The sequence below is a fragment of the Aspergillus thermomutatus genome (assembly GCF_002237265.1).
Source record: "Aspergillus thermomutatus strain HMR AF 39 chromosome Unknown NODE_62, whole genome shotgun sequence".
Classification (NCBI taxonomy): domain Eukaryota; kingdom Fungi; phylum Ascomycota; class Eurotiomycetes; order Eurotiales; family Aspergillaceae; genus Aspergillus; species Aspergillus thermomutatus.
The window spans coordinates 91,382-104,180 of record NW_020798111.1 but is presented as its reverse complement, the minus strand read 5'-3'; the positions used below and the strand labels follow the sequence as shown (position 1 = coordinate 104,180).

The window sequence follows — 12,799 nt, the reverse complement described above, 5'->3', positions numbered from 1 at the left end:
ACAGTGGGATGTACGAGCCACAGTGGTCTCACCTGCAGAAAAAGGTAGATCAAGTCATCTCATAAATCAATCTGATCATCAAGGGCAGATAAGCACCTATCTAATTTCTGCTCATGATGATGGATCAACTGGACCTGGACAATGTGTTAGCAGATCCCTTTCTAGGCTCCGGTGATAATTCCTCGTGCTGGGAACCATGGTCGCTGATAGGTTCCTGAGGCAGTCAAGCATTCCGCCACATTGCAGTATTATCGCCCCACAGCAATACTTATCACTCATCATCTCTACTTGTACGCATTGCATCGTTCTTCCATGAAATGAATGGCAGCATTGACAATGGGCGCTGTGGAGTTGCTCAAAGAGTTAGAGTAATGGGATGCTCCTTGCTTCTTACGACCTAATTGAGCTATATACTGTGTTGATCCCTGTCCAATGCGTCAGAGGATCTTCTGGACAAAGGCACACAGGCACACACGACAAAGGTCAAGCGGTATTTATTGGGTAAAAGATGGAAATGGCCTATAGTCTCAGAAGTGTACTATAGTGGTATCACACCGTGCTGATTTAAGACTGCAATATATGAACGTCAAAATTCAACTGCAATGTAGTCGAATACAACCACCAACGCCCCGTGTCATGACCCTGCGGCTTCTTGATTCAAGCGATACAATCCACCGAGTATGTGCAGTGTGCAGACTATCGAGCGACAATCTTGTCCACCTCGTCCTTGGCCTCTGTCCAAGTTTCCAGGTTCTTTCGAGCCCAGTCCAGATGACAGCGAGCATAGGCGACCTATCAACAATCAGCATGGTCGCCTTTCGACGCGAATCATCTTATCCGAACAGGACAAACCTACCATATATCGCCGTAAATCGGCCTCCTTATCCTTCTGAAACCGCTTCAAGTCTTGTAATACCCCGGCACTCGCGTCCTTGACATCCTTCTCGGAGACCTCGAGTGCTTGTTCCAGCTGTAGAGAAAGGACATCAGTGCTGAGCAATGCAAGACGTCAACTGATAACTAACCTGTATCAAACTCTCTTTGGTCTTTCCAATCTGGTCTCGTCGCGTGCGTTCGGGGTCCACGTCGACAAAGCCGTGTACCGCATGACTGATGCGACCAAATATTTTGTTCGCTACAAACGTGCCACTTGACGTTTTGCGGTGAGCAGGGGGAGAGGAGGGCCCCAACTCGGGCCTCCGAGGCGGAGAGGTGTGGTATGACTGCGGCTGCGAGCTGATCCCCTCTCCATGGGTAGGCGGGAAATCCGAGTCCGCAGAAGCTGTGTCTTCCGAACCCGCAGAGCGTCCATCACCCTCACGGCTGCCAGTGCCACTGGCCGCTGATGAGGCAGACAAGGAGCGTTGAGGTCGGTTCGTCGCAGAATGAGGTGAGGTACGGCTGAGGTACTGCTCGATACGTTTGGCCTCGAGCTCGCTTCTCTCCAGAGAGTCCAGTAAGGTTTTCTTCTTCGCCAGTTCATCTCGTGTCATCTCTTCTTGCACGCGTTTGAGTACTCGGTACCGTAACACGCTGCGCACAATACTGGCGAACTGGGCGCTCTCCCTCATGGGCTCCGCAAAACTTGCGCTCAGCGAGGACGACAATTCTTCGGTCGCAATGTAGGACGTATCAGCCGCTTGACCGATGCGCTCGATAGCCGCAGCGACGGTCGGAGACTGTTCAGATAAAGAGAAACCGTTGTATCTGGCGCCCAGCTCCATAAGATCCGCAGACAGGGACGACAAATGCGCCAGCGTGCGACGGTTGACCTTTTCGATGTTACCTTGAAGAAGTAGCTCGAGTTCTCGCGTAGAGGCTTCGAAATTGATAAAGTACGGATCCAAATCCTGTTCACTTAGTTTCTTCGATTCGGGCGGGAAACGGCCTAGAACCTCAGGTCCAGGTACGCTGGCCGAGGCGTCTCCGCGGTCCGTAGCGCCCGAGGCCACACCGCTCGGTGACGATTTAAGCTTCGCGGAGCTCGAGGGAACGGGAAGCCAGGCGTGAGCAGCCGTAGGGTTAGCGGGATCGAGGGGAGGGGCCTTGAGGTTGTTCTTTGGCACGGAGGATGCAGGGTGGGAATGAAGAACCTCGCTCTAAAATAAAGTCAGCCTGAGTTGGCGTGAGCTGCATAACCGAGATACTATCAGCATACCCAGCTAACGTTCGGATCGAGGAATCTCCACCAGACTCCATCCTCCCGAACTTCCTTCATCCGGCGACACCGATTCAGGAAGACGGCAAGCATCCGTTTGCGCAAATCAATGATGGCGGAGTCTTCCTTGGCTTTGGTAGGCTTGGCAGCATAATCTGCCATTGTATGCTTCTCTGGAATCGGGGGGATGACGAGCGTAGGATGAAGGTTCACCAGCGTCTGTCGCAAGGAAGCGAACTCGGAGTATCGTCGTCGGACTTCCAGATCCTAGATTCCGTGAGCCTCTCAGTCCTATGCGCTTCAAAGGGGCACATACTCCAGTCCGTATCGTATATACAATGAAACTACCGCCCCCCTCGTGGTTCTTCCCGGCGTCCGTGATGAGGATCGGCATGTCCGGGTTCTCATAGAGAATCTGTTCTATACGGCTATCGTAATGACTCTTTCGGGAATAGCCATGACTCGCTTGCTGGGCACCATAGCCTTCAGGTTCATCCTCATCGCTCAGGTCCTGCGGTCGGGAAATGTAATCGGGCGGATCCTGGTTGGACGATCGGCTGGAGGGTGACGGAGGAGTGGAATCACGATAATAGAGAGCTGAGAGCGTCAGTTGCGAATTCAGACTGTGCAGAAGGAAAGGCTTACGAGGTGACAATGCTGCAGAGTGTAGCGATTCCGAAAGACGTGCCTCGTTATCGAATGCGCCGTACGGGTTGTTATCCTCGTCGTTCCACATATTGGAGGCTGGGAATCGTAGGAACAGCCGAGCTCAACGCACTTGGCAAGATATTTGGAACATACAGCGGGCAGAATCAATTCAAAGAAGACAGTAGCATCAGATAAATCGATACAGAAGAGAAACAAACGTTGATGGACCCAGGGTGAGAGCTAGATGCTGTCTATGGAGGAGAGTAAGGTGCATTGGGAAAGTCACCGCCTGGAGATCCGCGGGGGAACCCTTTTACTACAACGTCACCGCCTCGGGAACACCCAAATCACCAACCACGTCATTCCTCCAGTCTTGAATTGATTTATGAGTTATCTAGTGATCATCATGAATACTCTACCAGTTCCCTTCTGGTTCCGATGGCTTTGCTTCCTCAGTCGCCTTCGTAGTTGTACCGCCGCTAGCTTTCCCGTGCCCTGACGATTGTCCCTGAGTGTCCTGTGCCGGAGCGAAAGCATCACTGGCTTTCCATCCACCCTCAGTTTGTCCCTCAAAGTTCTGTGCTTGTGCTGTATCTCTCGCTGCCCATGGGTCATGTTGTCCTTCAGCTTGTCCCTGGAGTTCCTGGGTCTCTGGCTGTGCATCATTGTTCTGCCATTCATCATCTGTCGCTCCGGCGGCTGGATAAGAGGGTTTAGGAGGAGAAGGCGGCGGCGCGGCCAGTTGAGCAGGAGATGAGGGAGGAGCAGCAGCAGGAGGAGGAGGTGGGGGAGTTGATGGCCTTTGCTGTTGCTGCTGTTGCTGTTGCTGCTGTTGCTGCTGCTGCTGCTGCTGTTGCTGTTGCTGCTGTTGCTGCTGCTGCTGCTGCTGCTGCTGCGCAGTATTCTCTGCCTTTATCATAGACTTCCTGAGCTCGTTTCTCCATGCATGTTGGCCAATGGGTGAGACCCGTCGTGAGCTTCGCCTCGTTCTATTTCGTGTTGATGGTCTTGGAGCCGCTGATCTTGACCTTGCCCTTCTTCCTTGTTCTTCTCTTGCCGATAAGAGCTGCGCTGCGATGGAATGGGCATCTCTCTGTCGTGATTCTTCCCGTTGTAGGCGTAGGTTCCGTCTGACTTCTGTTCTCCATTTGAAGGTGAGGGCCACGCCGATTGCGACTAATCCGAGCACTGCGAGGAGGACAGCGGCGATGGTGACGCTTGAAATCATTGTTGATCTTTGTCAAGCTGCCTTGTTGCTGTTTGTTGCTGTTAGTCTTGTCAGGATGGCGAGAATGACAGACTACTTACGGGCTGCCCTCTGGAGACTGACTGGCCTCAAACTGAAGAAAAGGTGACCCTTAGTGCAGTTCACCTACAACAGGCATATCATCTCGGACTGGAATACTTGAGGACATAGTTCTTCTCGAGATTCTCATAGTACGTGTTTTGTCTTGAGTCGAACTTGCAAGTGAGAAAGCCTCGTCCACTCGGCGCGACTGAGCGAACCGATCAATTCACCATTTAACAGTGGCTGGGCAATTGACCACGACTCTAACATGGATTGACTTGACTGAGTTGTATGAATATATTTCATTGTCTCATTTCTATCCTGACTTTTGTCTATACCTAAGAATATCAATTCAAGAACATTGCAATGCTTGCTGCGCTCTCGAGAGCCAGTCGTCGTGAAGTGATATCACTCGTCCAGATTCAGAGAGAGATTCAAGAAGCTGCTTGAGCCGGGTTTGTTCGTCGCCCAAGCACCCAGAAGCAGCAAAATGCCGAGATACCAGAACGGCCGCAACACTAATGATCCGCACACCAAGAGTGAATGTTTCGGGCTTTGAAGCCCAGCCTAATAGGCCATCATTGCCCGATTCCTCAACAGCGAATTCGTGGATATACGATAGTCCTGCCGACACCCATCTAGTAACTTCGCGAACAAGGTCAGGGTTGAATGATGATCCTGCCATTTGGCGGAGTCTTGTAGCCCAGACATCGACTTCACGCACTTCGTCGATGAAGAGGTTCTGTTTTTCCTCCTCAAAGAGAACCGTACTTTCTTTCCTGTGCTCACGGAGCTGGTCGGGCACCGCAGTTAATCTGGGTTTATCGACAGAACCACTGACCTTCGGTGCTTGGCCGGTAATGTACTGAATAATTCTTGTACAAAGGAACGAAGATTGGCCATAATTATCCACAACAAATTTTGAAAGAAGGTTGCTGGCATACAGAGGAGCCAAAGTAACGGCCTTCGAAGGAGAAACGGAGGAGTAGGAGAGGACCCAGGATGCTGTTGAGGCTGCAAGTTCACGCAGCTCCTCGTCGTCATCATTTAACATGTCATAAAGAATGAGGTAAATCTCCAGGAAGACAGCGTCGACCTGAGGAGGGCTGCCCACAGGCCGCAAGATGCGCCCGAAAGTCGTCAAAGAAGTCACAGCAGCATGACGTGTTGTGAATTCCTATATTTTGTTAGCACTAGGCAATCCAAACGATATAAATGATGGCTCACCGTCTCCTCCTGCATCGCGAAACGGAGTCTAGTCGCCCACCGGCGAAGATCTCTCTCCATTCCTTTCCAATGGTTCAAGGATGCTCTGATAGTCAAAAGACATCCTTGTAGACGCAGCTCAACGTCCGACATATCTCGATTGCTTGTTTGCTCGCCAGGTCTCGAGTCTATTTGCTCGTGGAGAGCATCCCATGGAAGTCCGATTTCCTTCAAATCACTTCCACGGGACTCAAGAACGACTCGCAAAATGGTTTCAAGTGAAGAGATCGCGGCATATTTGACTTCTGCTGTGTAGCTCCCCAGAATGATTGAGGAGTACAGTCTGAGCACAGTTTCCCTATAGCGCCCCCTCTCTCCCAGAACAGCTTGCATCTGCTCGATTATCCACCGACCGGCATTTGAATCGAAGCTGGATACATTCTGGAAAAATGATTCCAAATTCTCCACATTACCGGAAATTAACATCCGCAGAACTGCGTTCCAAGCGAGTACTCTTCGAAGTAGAGACGCAGCACGAGTTGTGTTTAGAGTTTTCCAGTGAGGATGCGATGAATCGAACACAAAGTTTAATATATCTTCAAAGGCGAAAATGTCGGACGCATGGTTGACAATCTGAATAGCTGAGTCTAGTGAAGACTTAGTGACAATCCTCGACAGTCAGTAGTAGTTCAACCCACCTTCAGCTCCTGACTCGATGCTTTTCTCGACAGCATCATTGAGAATTTCTATCAATGTAGTGGCGACAAAAGGGGAGTGAGCAGAGGGAAACATCGCTGCAAGAATATCCTGTATGATGGATGCTGCCTCGCTCAAGTGATCTATGCCCTGTTAGCACATGATATACGAATGCAACATGGCAGAGAGCATACTATTCCAGAAAGGAAGAGAGATGGATGCAAACCTGCGCAGAGCGTATTTGGCACAGAGCGCTTTGCCATGAAGAAAGTCCTGAGACTCGAGACCTCGATCGACTTCCAACAGAGCTCGAATCTCGGTCAAGATATCGGCGCGCTTCAATAGAGAAGCGTATACTCTGGCGGAGTGCTCTCTGACCCCCCACACCGGGCTCTTGAACTGCTCCCGAACGAGACTGCGAAGCAGAACATCGTCATCGTCAGAGACGGATGGAACCTTTTCAGCGATCAACTCCAGCGCTGGGAACACCCGTTCAGTGACAATGTCATGATCACCAAATTGACTGTTCTGTTTCTTGTCTGTTGGGGCAAGAAGATTTGACAGTAGCTGAAGAAGACCTGGATACTTGTGGAACGAAATTCTGGCACCGGGCTCCGATCCGGAGCTACCGCCAAAGCCAAAGTTGGTTCCTGTCAGTAGGCGGCACATACGTGTCAAGAGAGCACGGAAAAGCATCAGTCCAGAGTTACGAAGAGCCCATCTAGCCCGGTTAGCTTTCTGAACAAATGTTCGAGGGAAACCTGCACTTACATAGGTGATCCTAGCCTTTCAGCTGATAGAGTAAGGGCAGGCATGATGTAGGATTCTGTGAAAGGACCGAGTTTGGTATTCGTGAATATGTCTTTCAAGCAATTCATGGCATGGACCTGTGGCAGCTCGACTTTCTGTTTGCTACGATCATGCTCTGCAGGGAGGTGAGATATCTCATGGAGCTCATCCATTACCTGTCGGAAGAGCGGCCCTCCTGGCTTCGAAAGAATGATCCCTGTGGCCAAGGCTGGTAGTCCTGCCGAGCGCCTCGTAAGTTGAGAAGCTGCCTCAAATATAATCTTCTTCGCTTCCTAAATAAGGCTCGTTAGTCCCTGAGAATTTCCCTGCTGTACCTGTTCTCCTACCTGATACCATCGCTGAGGCAGAGCAGAGATAGCAGGATCGTTCGACTGGCCGCATCGTTGACAACAAGTGGCAAAGGTTTGAGATACTGTCGAGAATGCTCCTCTGTGACGAAGTTCAGCAAGCTGAGTGAAGCTCGACGTCCCTAATTTCTCGTAGTCACCGACACTGAACCCAGACTTCCCCTGGGGCGCATAGGTTGCATTGGCGAGGGTCGCATGAAGGAGAAGACTAATCACGTTAGCGCCGAATGACGTTGTCAGAGAAGCAAAAATACCTTGACTCGCGAAGAGCACGCCAGGAATAAGACAAGATATCCTTTGGCCCGACGTTGAACTCCTCTATTGGCTCATCGCTGTGACCTTCTGGCGAGTCGATGCACAACACAGGCTTTACCTCCTCCCAAATTCGGTCACAAATAGACACTATTCTTGTGTGAACAAGCCTCCAGTAATCGTCGGTTGCTGCCACTTGATCTGAAATCAATTGATGGAAATTTGACGTCGAAACAATGTATCTGAAAAGTCAGTCGTCCATCTATGCCTGAAAGTTGAAATTTGCGCACCTTAGAGCAGACACATATCCGTGAAGAGGAGCGTCCCGCATCGAGGTGGTAAAAAGACCACCAGGATTGGAAACCTTGCCCTCGAGCTTCTTCAGAAGCAGATCAACCACTCCCTTCTTGGTTTCCCACCATTGTGAATCGCCTTCCGAATGAGTCTCAGCTGCGGCGCAGAAGATGATATGGTATAGCCGGGCGACGGTATCGGCATGGTCAGCTCTGCTGGTATTGCTGGCCAATTGCTCGGCTTTTGTCAGGGCATCGGTCAGTCGCAATGGCATGACCGATGATTGGCCTGCAGATTGTAGAAGGCCGCCCAAGAGCATGTCCCGGGGAACCAGATTCAGGATGGACAAAGAAGTGGCTCGCACCTCCTCAAAGGGGTCCAGAAGAAGATCCACGAGCAATCTGAGAAGACCGGGTTCCAATATCTCGACGTTGAACTTCCAGCGAACTTTATCCTCTTCCATCTTGGCACGCTTGGTCAAATTAACACGAGAATCAAGACCAGATTGAAGAAAGAGATTCATTGTCTTGAGAGCCATGATATGGCGAGGATAAGAGGCGGTGGGCCGCATGTCTGCCTTGAGAAAACCAATGTAGGCTTTAAGACATGCTCGAGTCTCCGAATCGCTTCGGGCAGACTTTGTCTGCTGGTTTCTATTTGTAGACAGCTTTTCCTGACTCGAAACATTCTGGTTATCCAATATACCACCCTTCAAGCGTACAATCAATTTACGAATCAAGCTGATGATCTCCCCTCGAGAATAAGAGTCAGACTCAGCGTGCATAGCGGGCAAACCTCTGAGAATTGCACGGATCGCGGCCAATGAAAGAGGTTTCGTAGTGGCAGGTGCTGATATTAGGAGTGAGAGTGCTGCTATCCTGATGCTGAATTCTCGGTGGAATAAGAATTGTCCAATAACCTCACTCGGTAGGGAGAGTTTCATGTCAGTTCCCTGTTTAGGAGAGCCATCTAAGAAATAGTTAGTACGCAACAGTCATATTCAATCTATGAACCGATGTCCATGACTCACAATCTTCGTCAACCAGGCCGGTCTTCTTGGCCACTTGTAAAGAAGCAAATAGGAGAGTGAGCTCCGCCAATGCAGCGTCAGCCATATCACCAGCAAAGACATTCTTGAGAGGTAGACTGTCTAAGAAGGAATGAAATCCACTGGGATCATTGACGAAGAGAGGTTGAAGAACATAATTCGACATAGGCTCCAGATTGTCCATGTTCTGTAGCACCATATACCTGACGGGAGGGATCCAGACTGAAAGGAGAGCACACTCATCCTGTGCGGGGCTAGGAACAGTCTTGAGTTTTTGAAAGAATGCAGCCATAGTGTCACCCGCACTTGAGGCAAGCTCTGGATTCTTCGCCTGATTCAAAAGCCCCAGTAGCAGGATCTGGACAGCAAGCCCTCTGGATTCTACGCTCTTAGTGTTGCAGGAAGCTTCATTGGAGAGCAGGGAGACATCCATGGATAAGGCTTTGCAATCCTCTTGCAGGAGGGAAATCCATTTATCGCTGTTTTTCGACAGCCAGACTTGAAGCATGGATATCATCTCGTGGGGCAAGATAGCGTTCTTGCGTGTGATAATCTCAAGCGAAACAAGGGAAGCCTTAAGTCGCGCACGCGGTTCACCGAGAATGATACTAGGAAGGATTGCATCTACCACGCCAGCTTGCATTAAACGAGAGCCAGATTCTTGCCGACTTTTGGCCAATAATTTGACCAAGGAGGTCAGAACCTGCTTCATCGGCTTGGGTTTCGCATCTTCAAATCGAGTTATGAACGCCTCGAATGCGGAGAGCCACGTATCGGGTGACTGGGCAAGCTGTCTAGTGTTTTCACACTTGGAGACAGAAGCGGCATCAAGGAACGCACTTAAAGCATTACATGATGCCGTCGTATGAGAACTAGGAATGGATGCTGTGGAAAATGTCTTCAACAAGCTCTGCCATACCCGGCTCACCTTCCTATGACAATGTCAGAAAATTCGACTAAAAATGTCCAGAAAAGAGTTTTAAAGCATTATCTTACTCAACCTCATCGCATTCCTGTGCAAATTTGACCAATGGTCCTTTCGAAATTTTGCTCAAAGTATCCTCCGATAGAGGTTGTATAGTCTGCGATATCTCCTCCATGTCTACGCGTCTTCCGTCACCCGAAACGCTGGAGACAGCTGAAGCCTGCATGTCCTCTACTGAATTGGCATACCGCGGGCTCATCAAAATTTCCGACAATGATCAATCGAACCTACTCGCACCCTCAAAATTTCCGTTCCCCGCGTTTGCCATCCTCTTTTGCCTCTTGTGGATTTTCGAGGCGGGTCTCCCAAAAAGGCTTAGCTCCGGTCATGGATTTTCCCGATGCCGGCCCGGCGGAAACGACGTGAGCGACGGACATCAGTGACTGCTGAAGTTTTTGTTCTCCGGTCTTCCATTAATTCGTCTGCCATTCATCAACCCTGCGATCAAGACCAGTTGCGTTGTCGGGGTAGTGCTCTTCACCTCACTCGCTCTACTTCCCATTCAAATTTCTTATTTGTGTTCTAATCTAATTATTTTCCCACATCAAAATGGCGATCTGGGACTCAATCAGCGGCCGCAAGCAGGCCCAAGGATCCGAGGCTTTCGACCCTTCGGCCGCGCAAGATGCCACATCCTTCCTCTCCGAAGCTCTTATACCTGATCCCACTCAGCTCCATCCTCTTGCTGGCTTAAACCAAGACACTCTTGATTACCTGACCCTCGAAGACTCCGCCCTTGACGAAATTCCGGGCTCGCGATCGGTATTGCCATCCCGCGGATGGTCGGACGATCTGTGTTACGGAACTGGAACTACCTACCTTGCTGCGCTGACTCTTGGAGGTGCTTGGGGTCTGGCTGAAGGACTGAGGCGGACACCAGCCACAGCGCCTCCCAAGATTCGGCTGAACGGTGTTCTGAACTCGATTACCAGAAGAGGACCGTTCCTCGGAAACTCAGCGGGTGTGGTGGCTATGGTATACAATGGTCTCAACTCGGGACTGGGTTACGCACGCGGAAAGCACGACGCAGCCAACAGCATTGTTGCAGGTGCCTTGAGTGGAATGATCTTCAAGAGTACTAGGGGTCTCAAGCCCATGATGATCTCTGGCGGCATTGTGGCTGGTATCGCCGGTACCTGGACTGTACGTGCATCCCCCCCCTTTTTTTCTCTTCTAATAGCATCGTTCGCTAACAATTACATAGGTCATCCGTCGCGCTATTCTGTAAACGACGACCCAACCTTTGCGCGATTGTGATTTGGACGCTTGAGCCATGTCGACTCGAAATTGAATCATCGCAAAGTCGCAGAACCCACAAACTCCATGCTTTATTTCAGCGAAACGGGCGGGTGATGTTCATTTTATACTCCTTTATTCTCGCCTTATTTTTTCCCCCAACTGTATTAGAACGGCTTTCTCGTTACACTTCACAGATCTCTTCACTCCGGCGCTCAGAGTATCCATCTTTTTGCATTATCCGTGAGTTGGGACGGGCATGATAATGGGTTTTTCTTTTTCAAATTTTACGGTTTCTGTACATATAGTCGCCTCCAGCCTTTGCACAGGGCGGGCTCCGTCAGAGCGTTGATCTGCTCATCTGGATGATTTAGGAGCTCAAATGAAAAGACTCGAAACGCACGCGATTCCTGACTTAAGCATACTATCCATCAGCATCCCTGAACTTGAGACACAATTATATCTGGACAAACTTACTTTTGGCAGGCACTTTCGCGGCGTTTACATGCGACATGCAGTTTGGATCACCTTACAACCGAACGACTCAATTGTTATGCTTCTCATAGGCCATGGTGTTCTGTCTATTCCAGAGTTCTCTCCCTCATTCTGCTCAACGTCACGACCCGCCCCTAGGTTCTCTCGAAGCACCGCACCGGCAACATATCCAAAGAACAACTGGAGCTAGAAGCCCAACAGATCTCCCAGAGACTCCTGCCGCACCACCAGACGAAGAAGTGGCAGTTGCGCCGCCACTCGAGCTCGCAGTCCCAGTTTAATTAGCGCTCGTTGCGGTAGCGGTAGTCGAAAGAACGGTCCCGGCCCCCATCGCGGGCACTGTGCATGTGGCCGTCGCGTTGGTGTTGGTGTTACACTAGACCTGGCCCGCTTTGGAGCCCTTGATGAGGCAGTGTCGGCCTGTCCAGCTCGAGAAAGAATCCACTCGGCATCGGGTGCAGAAAGGCGAGTTGGTTGGCCGCAAGCTCTTTCCAACAAGAACGCATGGACATGCCGAGGCATGAGATCCCATTCCCGGTCAGGGTCCATTCCCAGGAGCAACAGTGCCATAAGGCCGAGTCCCGCTCTAACCGACAAGTAAGAGAAGAGGAGCTATTATGGACTAGTATTCAGGTGCTGCTCCTTGAAGAGCTCTGTAGTTTTGCCACTGTGAATAGTTCATAGTTCACATACAGCTCAGGTTGGACTTGGGCCTATGTCGGCTTGCCGAAGAACAGCTCCTACTTCAGTGAGCTCGACTTTCAAAGAGGCATTTCCCTCCTGAGACTCTTCTTCACAAAGTGTTCTGCATTTTGAGCTCTATTTGCAAGATGTATCCTTCTCTGAGAACATCCCGTCGATCCAACTTGCCGATGTGTCTTCATTATAGATAGCTTCGGGTGGGCTTGTAGATACGGGATGCTTCGGTTAGCCGATATGTTGTGGTACTCATCAAGTGTTCACTATAGGACCGTGGGTAGCCGTATAAAGACCGTTCAGACTCACTTTAGATTGTGGAACAAATACATTGTTGTTTATTCTCTACTTAAATTTCATCCTGCAGATTTGATATTTCAGGAGCACCGTCTCAAGGCTGTGCTGCATGCTTCAAGCTCGATGAAGCTGTCCATAGAGCGATTGATATCTAGAGACGCACGAGATCATCTATGCTCTCATATTATTCACTCAGGCATACTGCTCTACATGGAACGTTTGCTGAAGGCAGCCTCTTAACCCCGGCTGAACCTCCTCGCCTGATAGTGAAGTCACTCGACCAATACAATTTTATGATTGTTTAGTATAACTCATCTTCAATCACATAATGATAGCTTTGATG

The 12,799-nt window shown here is 50.1% G+C and overlaps 3 protein-coding genes across 3 annotated transcripts; 1 reads left to right on the top strand and 2 right to left on the bottom strand.

The window, feature by feature from the left end:
* Positions 1-696: 696 nt before the first annotated feature.
* Positions 697-2,894, bottom strand: SNX41 (PX and BAR domain-containing protein; the record flags this gene model as incomplete). The annotated part of the gene is made up of 6 exons (XM_026761834.1): positions 697-792; positions 857-970; positions 1,026-2,099; positions 2,159-2,425; positions 2,475-2,755; positions 2,804-2,894. 6 exons carry the CDS (start codon positions 2,892-2,894, stop codon positions 697-699), a joined length of 1,923 nt encoding a protein of 640 aa, XP_026615607.1.
* Positions 2,895-4,446: 1,552 nt separating this feature from the next.
* CDV56_107999 (THADA/TRM732 family protein) lies at positions 4,447-9,931 on the bottom strand (the record flags this gene model as incomplete). Its single annotated transcript, XM_026761618.1, has 10 exons — positions 4,447-5,271; positions 5,322-5,947; positions 5,999-6,139; positions 6,191-6,717; positions 6,768-7,078; positions 7,133-7,361; positions 7,408-7,647; positions 7,696-8,668; positions 8,730-9,679; positions 9,744-9,931. The coding sequence occupies 10 exons, from the start codon at positions 9,929-9,931 to the stop codon at positions 4,447-4,449; spliced, it is 5,010 nt and encodes a 1,669-aa protein (XP_026615606.1).
* Positions 9,932-10,281: 350 nt separating this feature from the next.
* On the top strand, positions 10,282-10,960 carry CDV56_107958 (protein transporter TIM23; the record flags this gene model as incomplete). Its single annotated transcript, XM_026761577.1, has 2 exons — positions 10,282-10,875; positions 10,937-10,960. The coding sequence occupies 2 exons, from the start codon at positions 10,282-10,284 to the stop codon at positions 10,958-10,960; spliced, it is 618 nt and encodes a 205-aa protein (XP_026615605.1).
* Between the last annotated feature and the right edge of the window lie 1,839 nt (positions 10,961-12,799).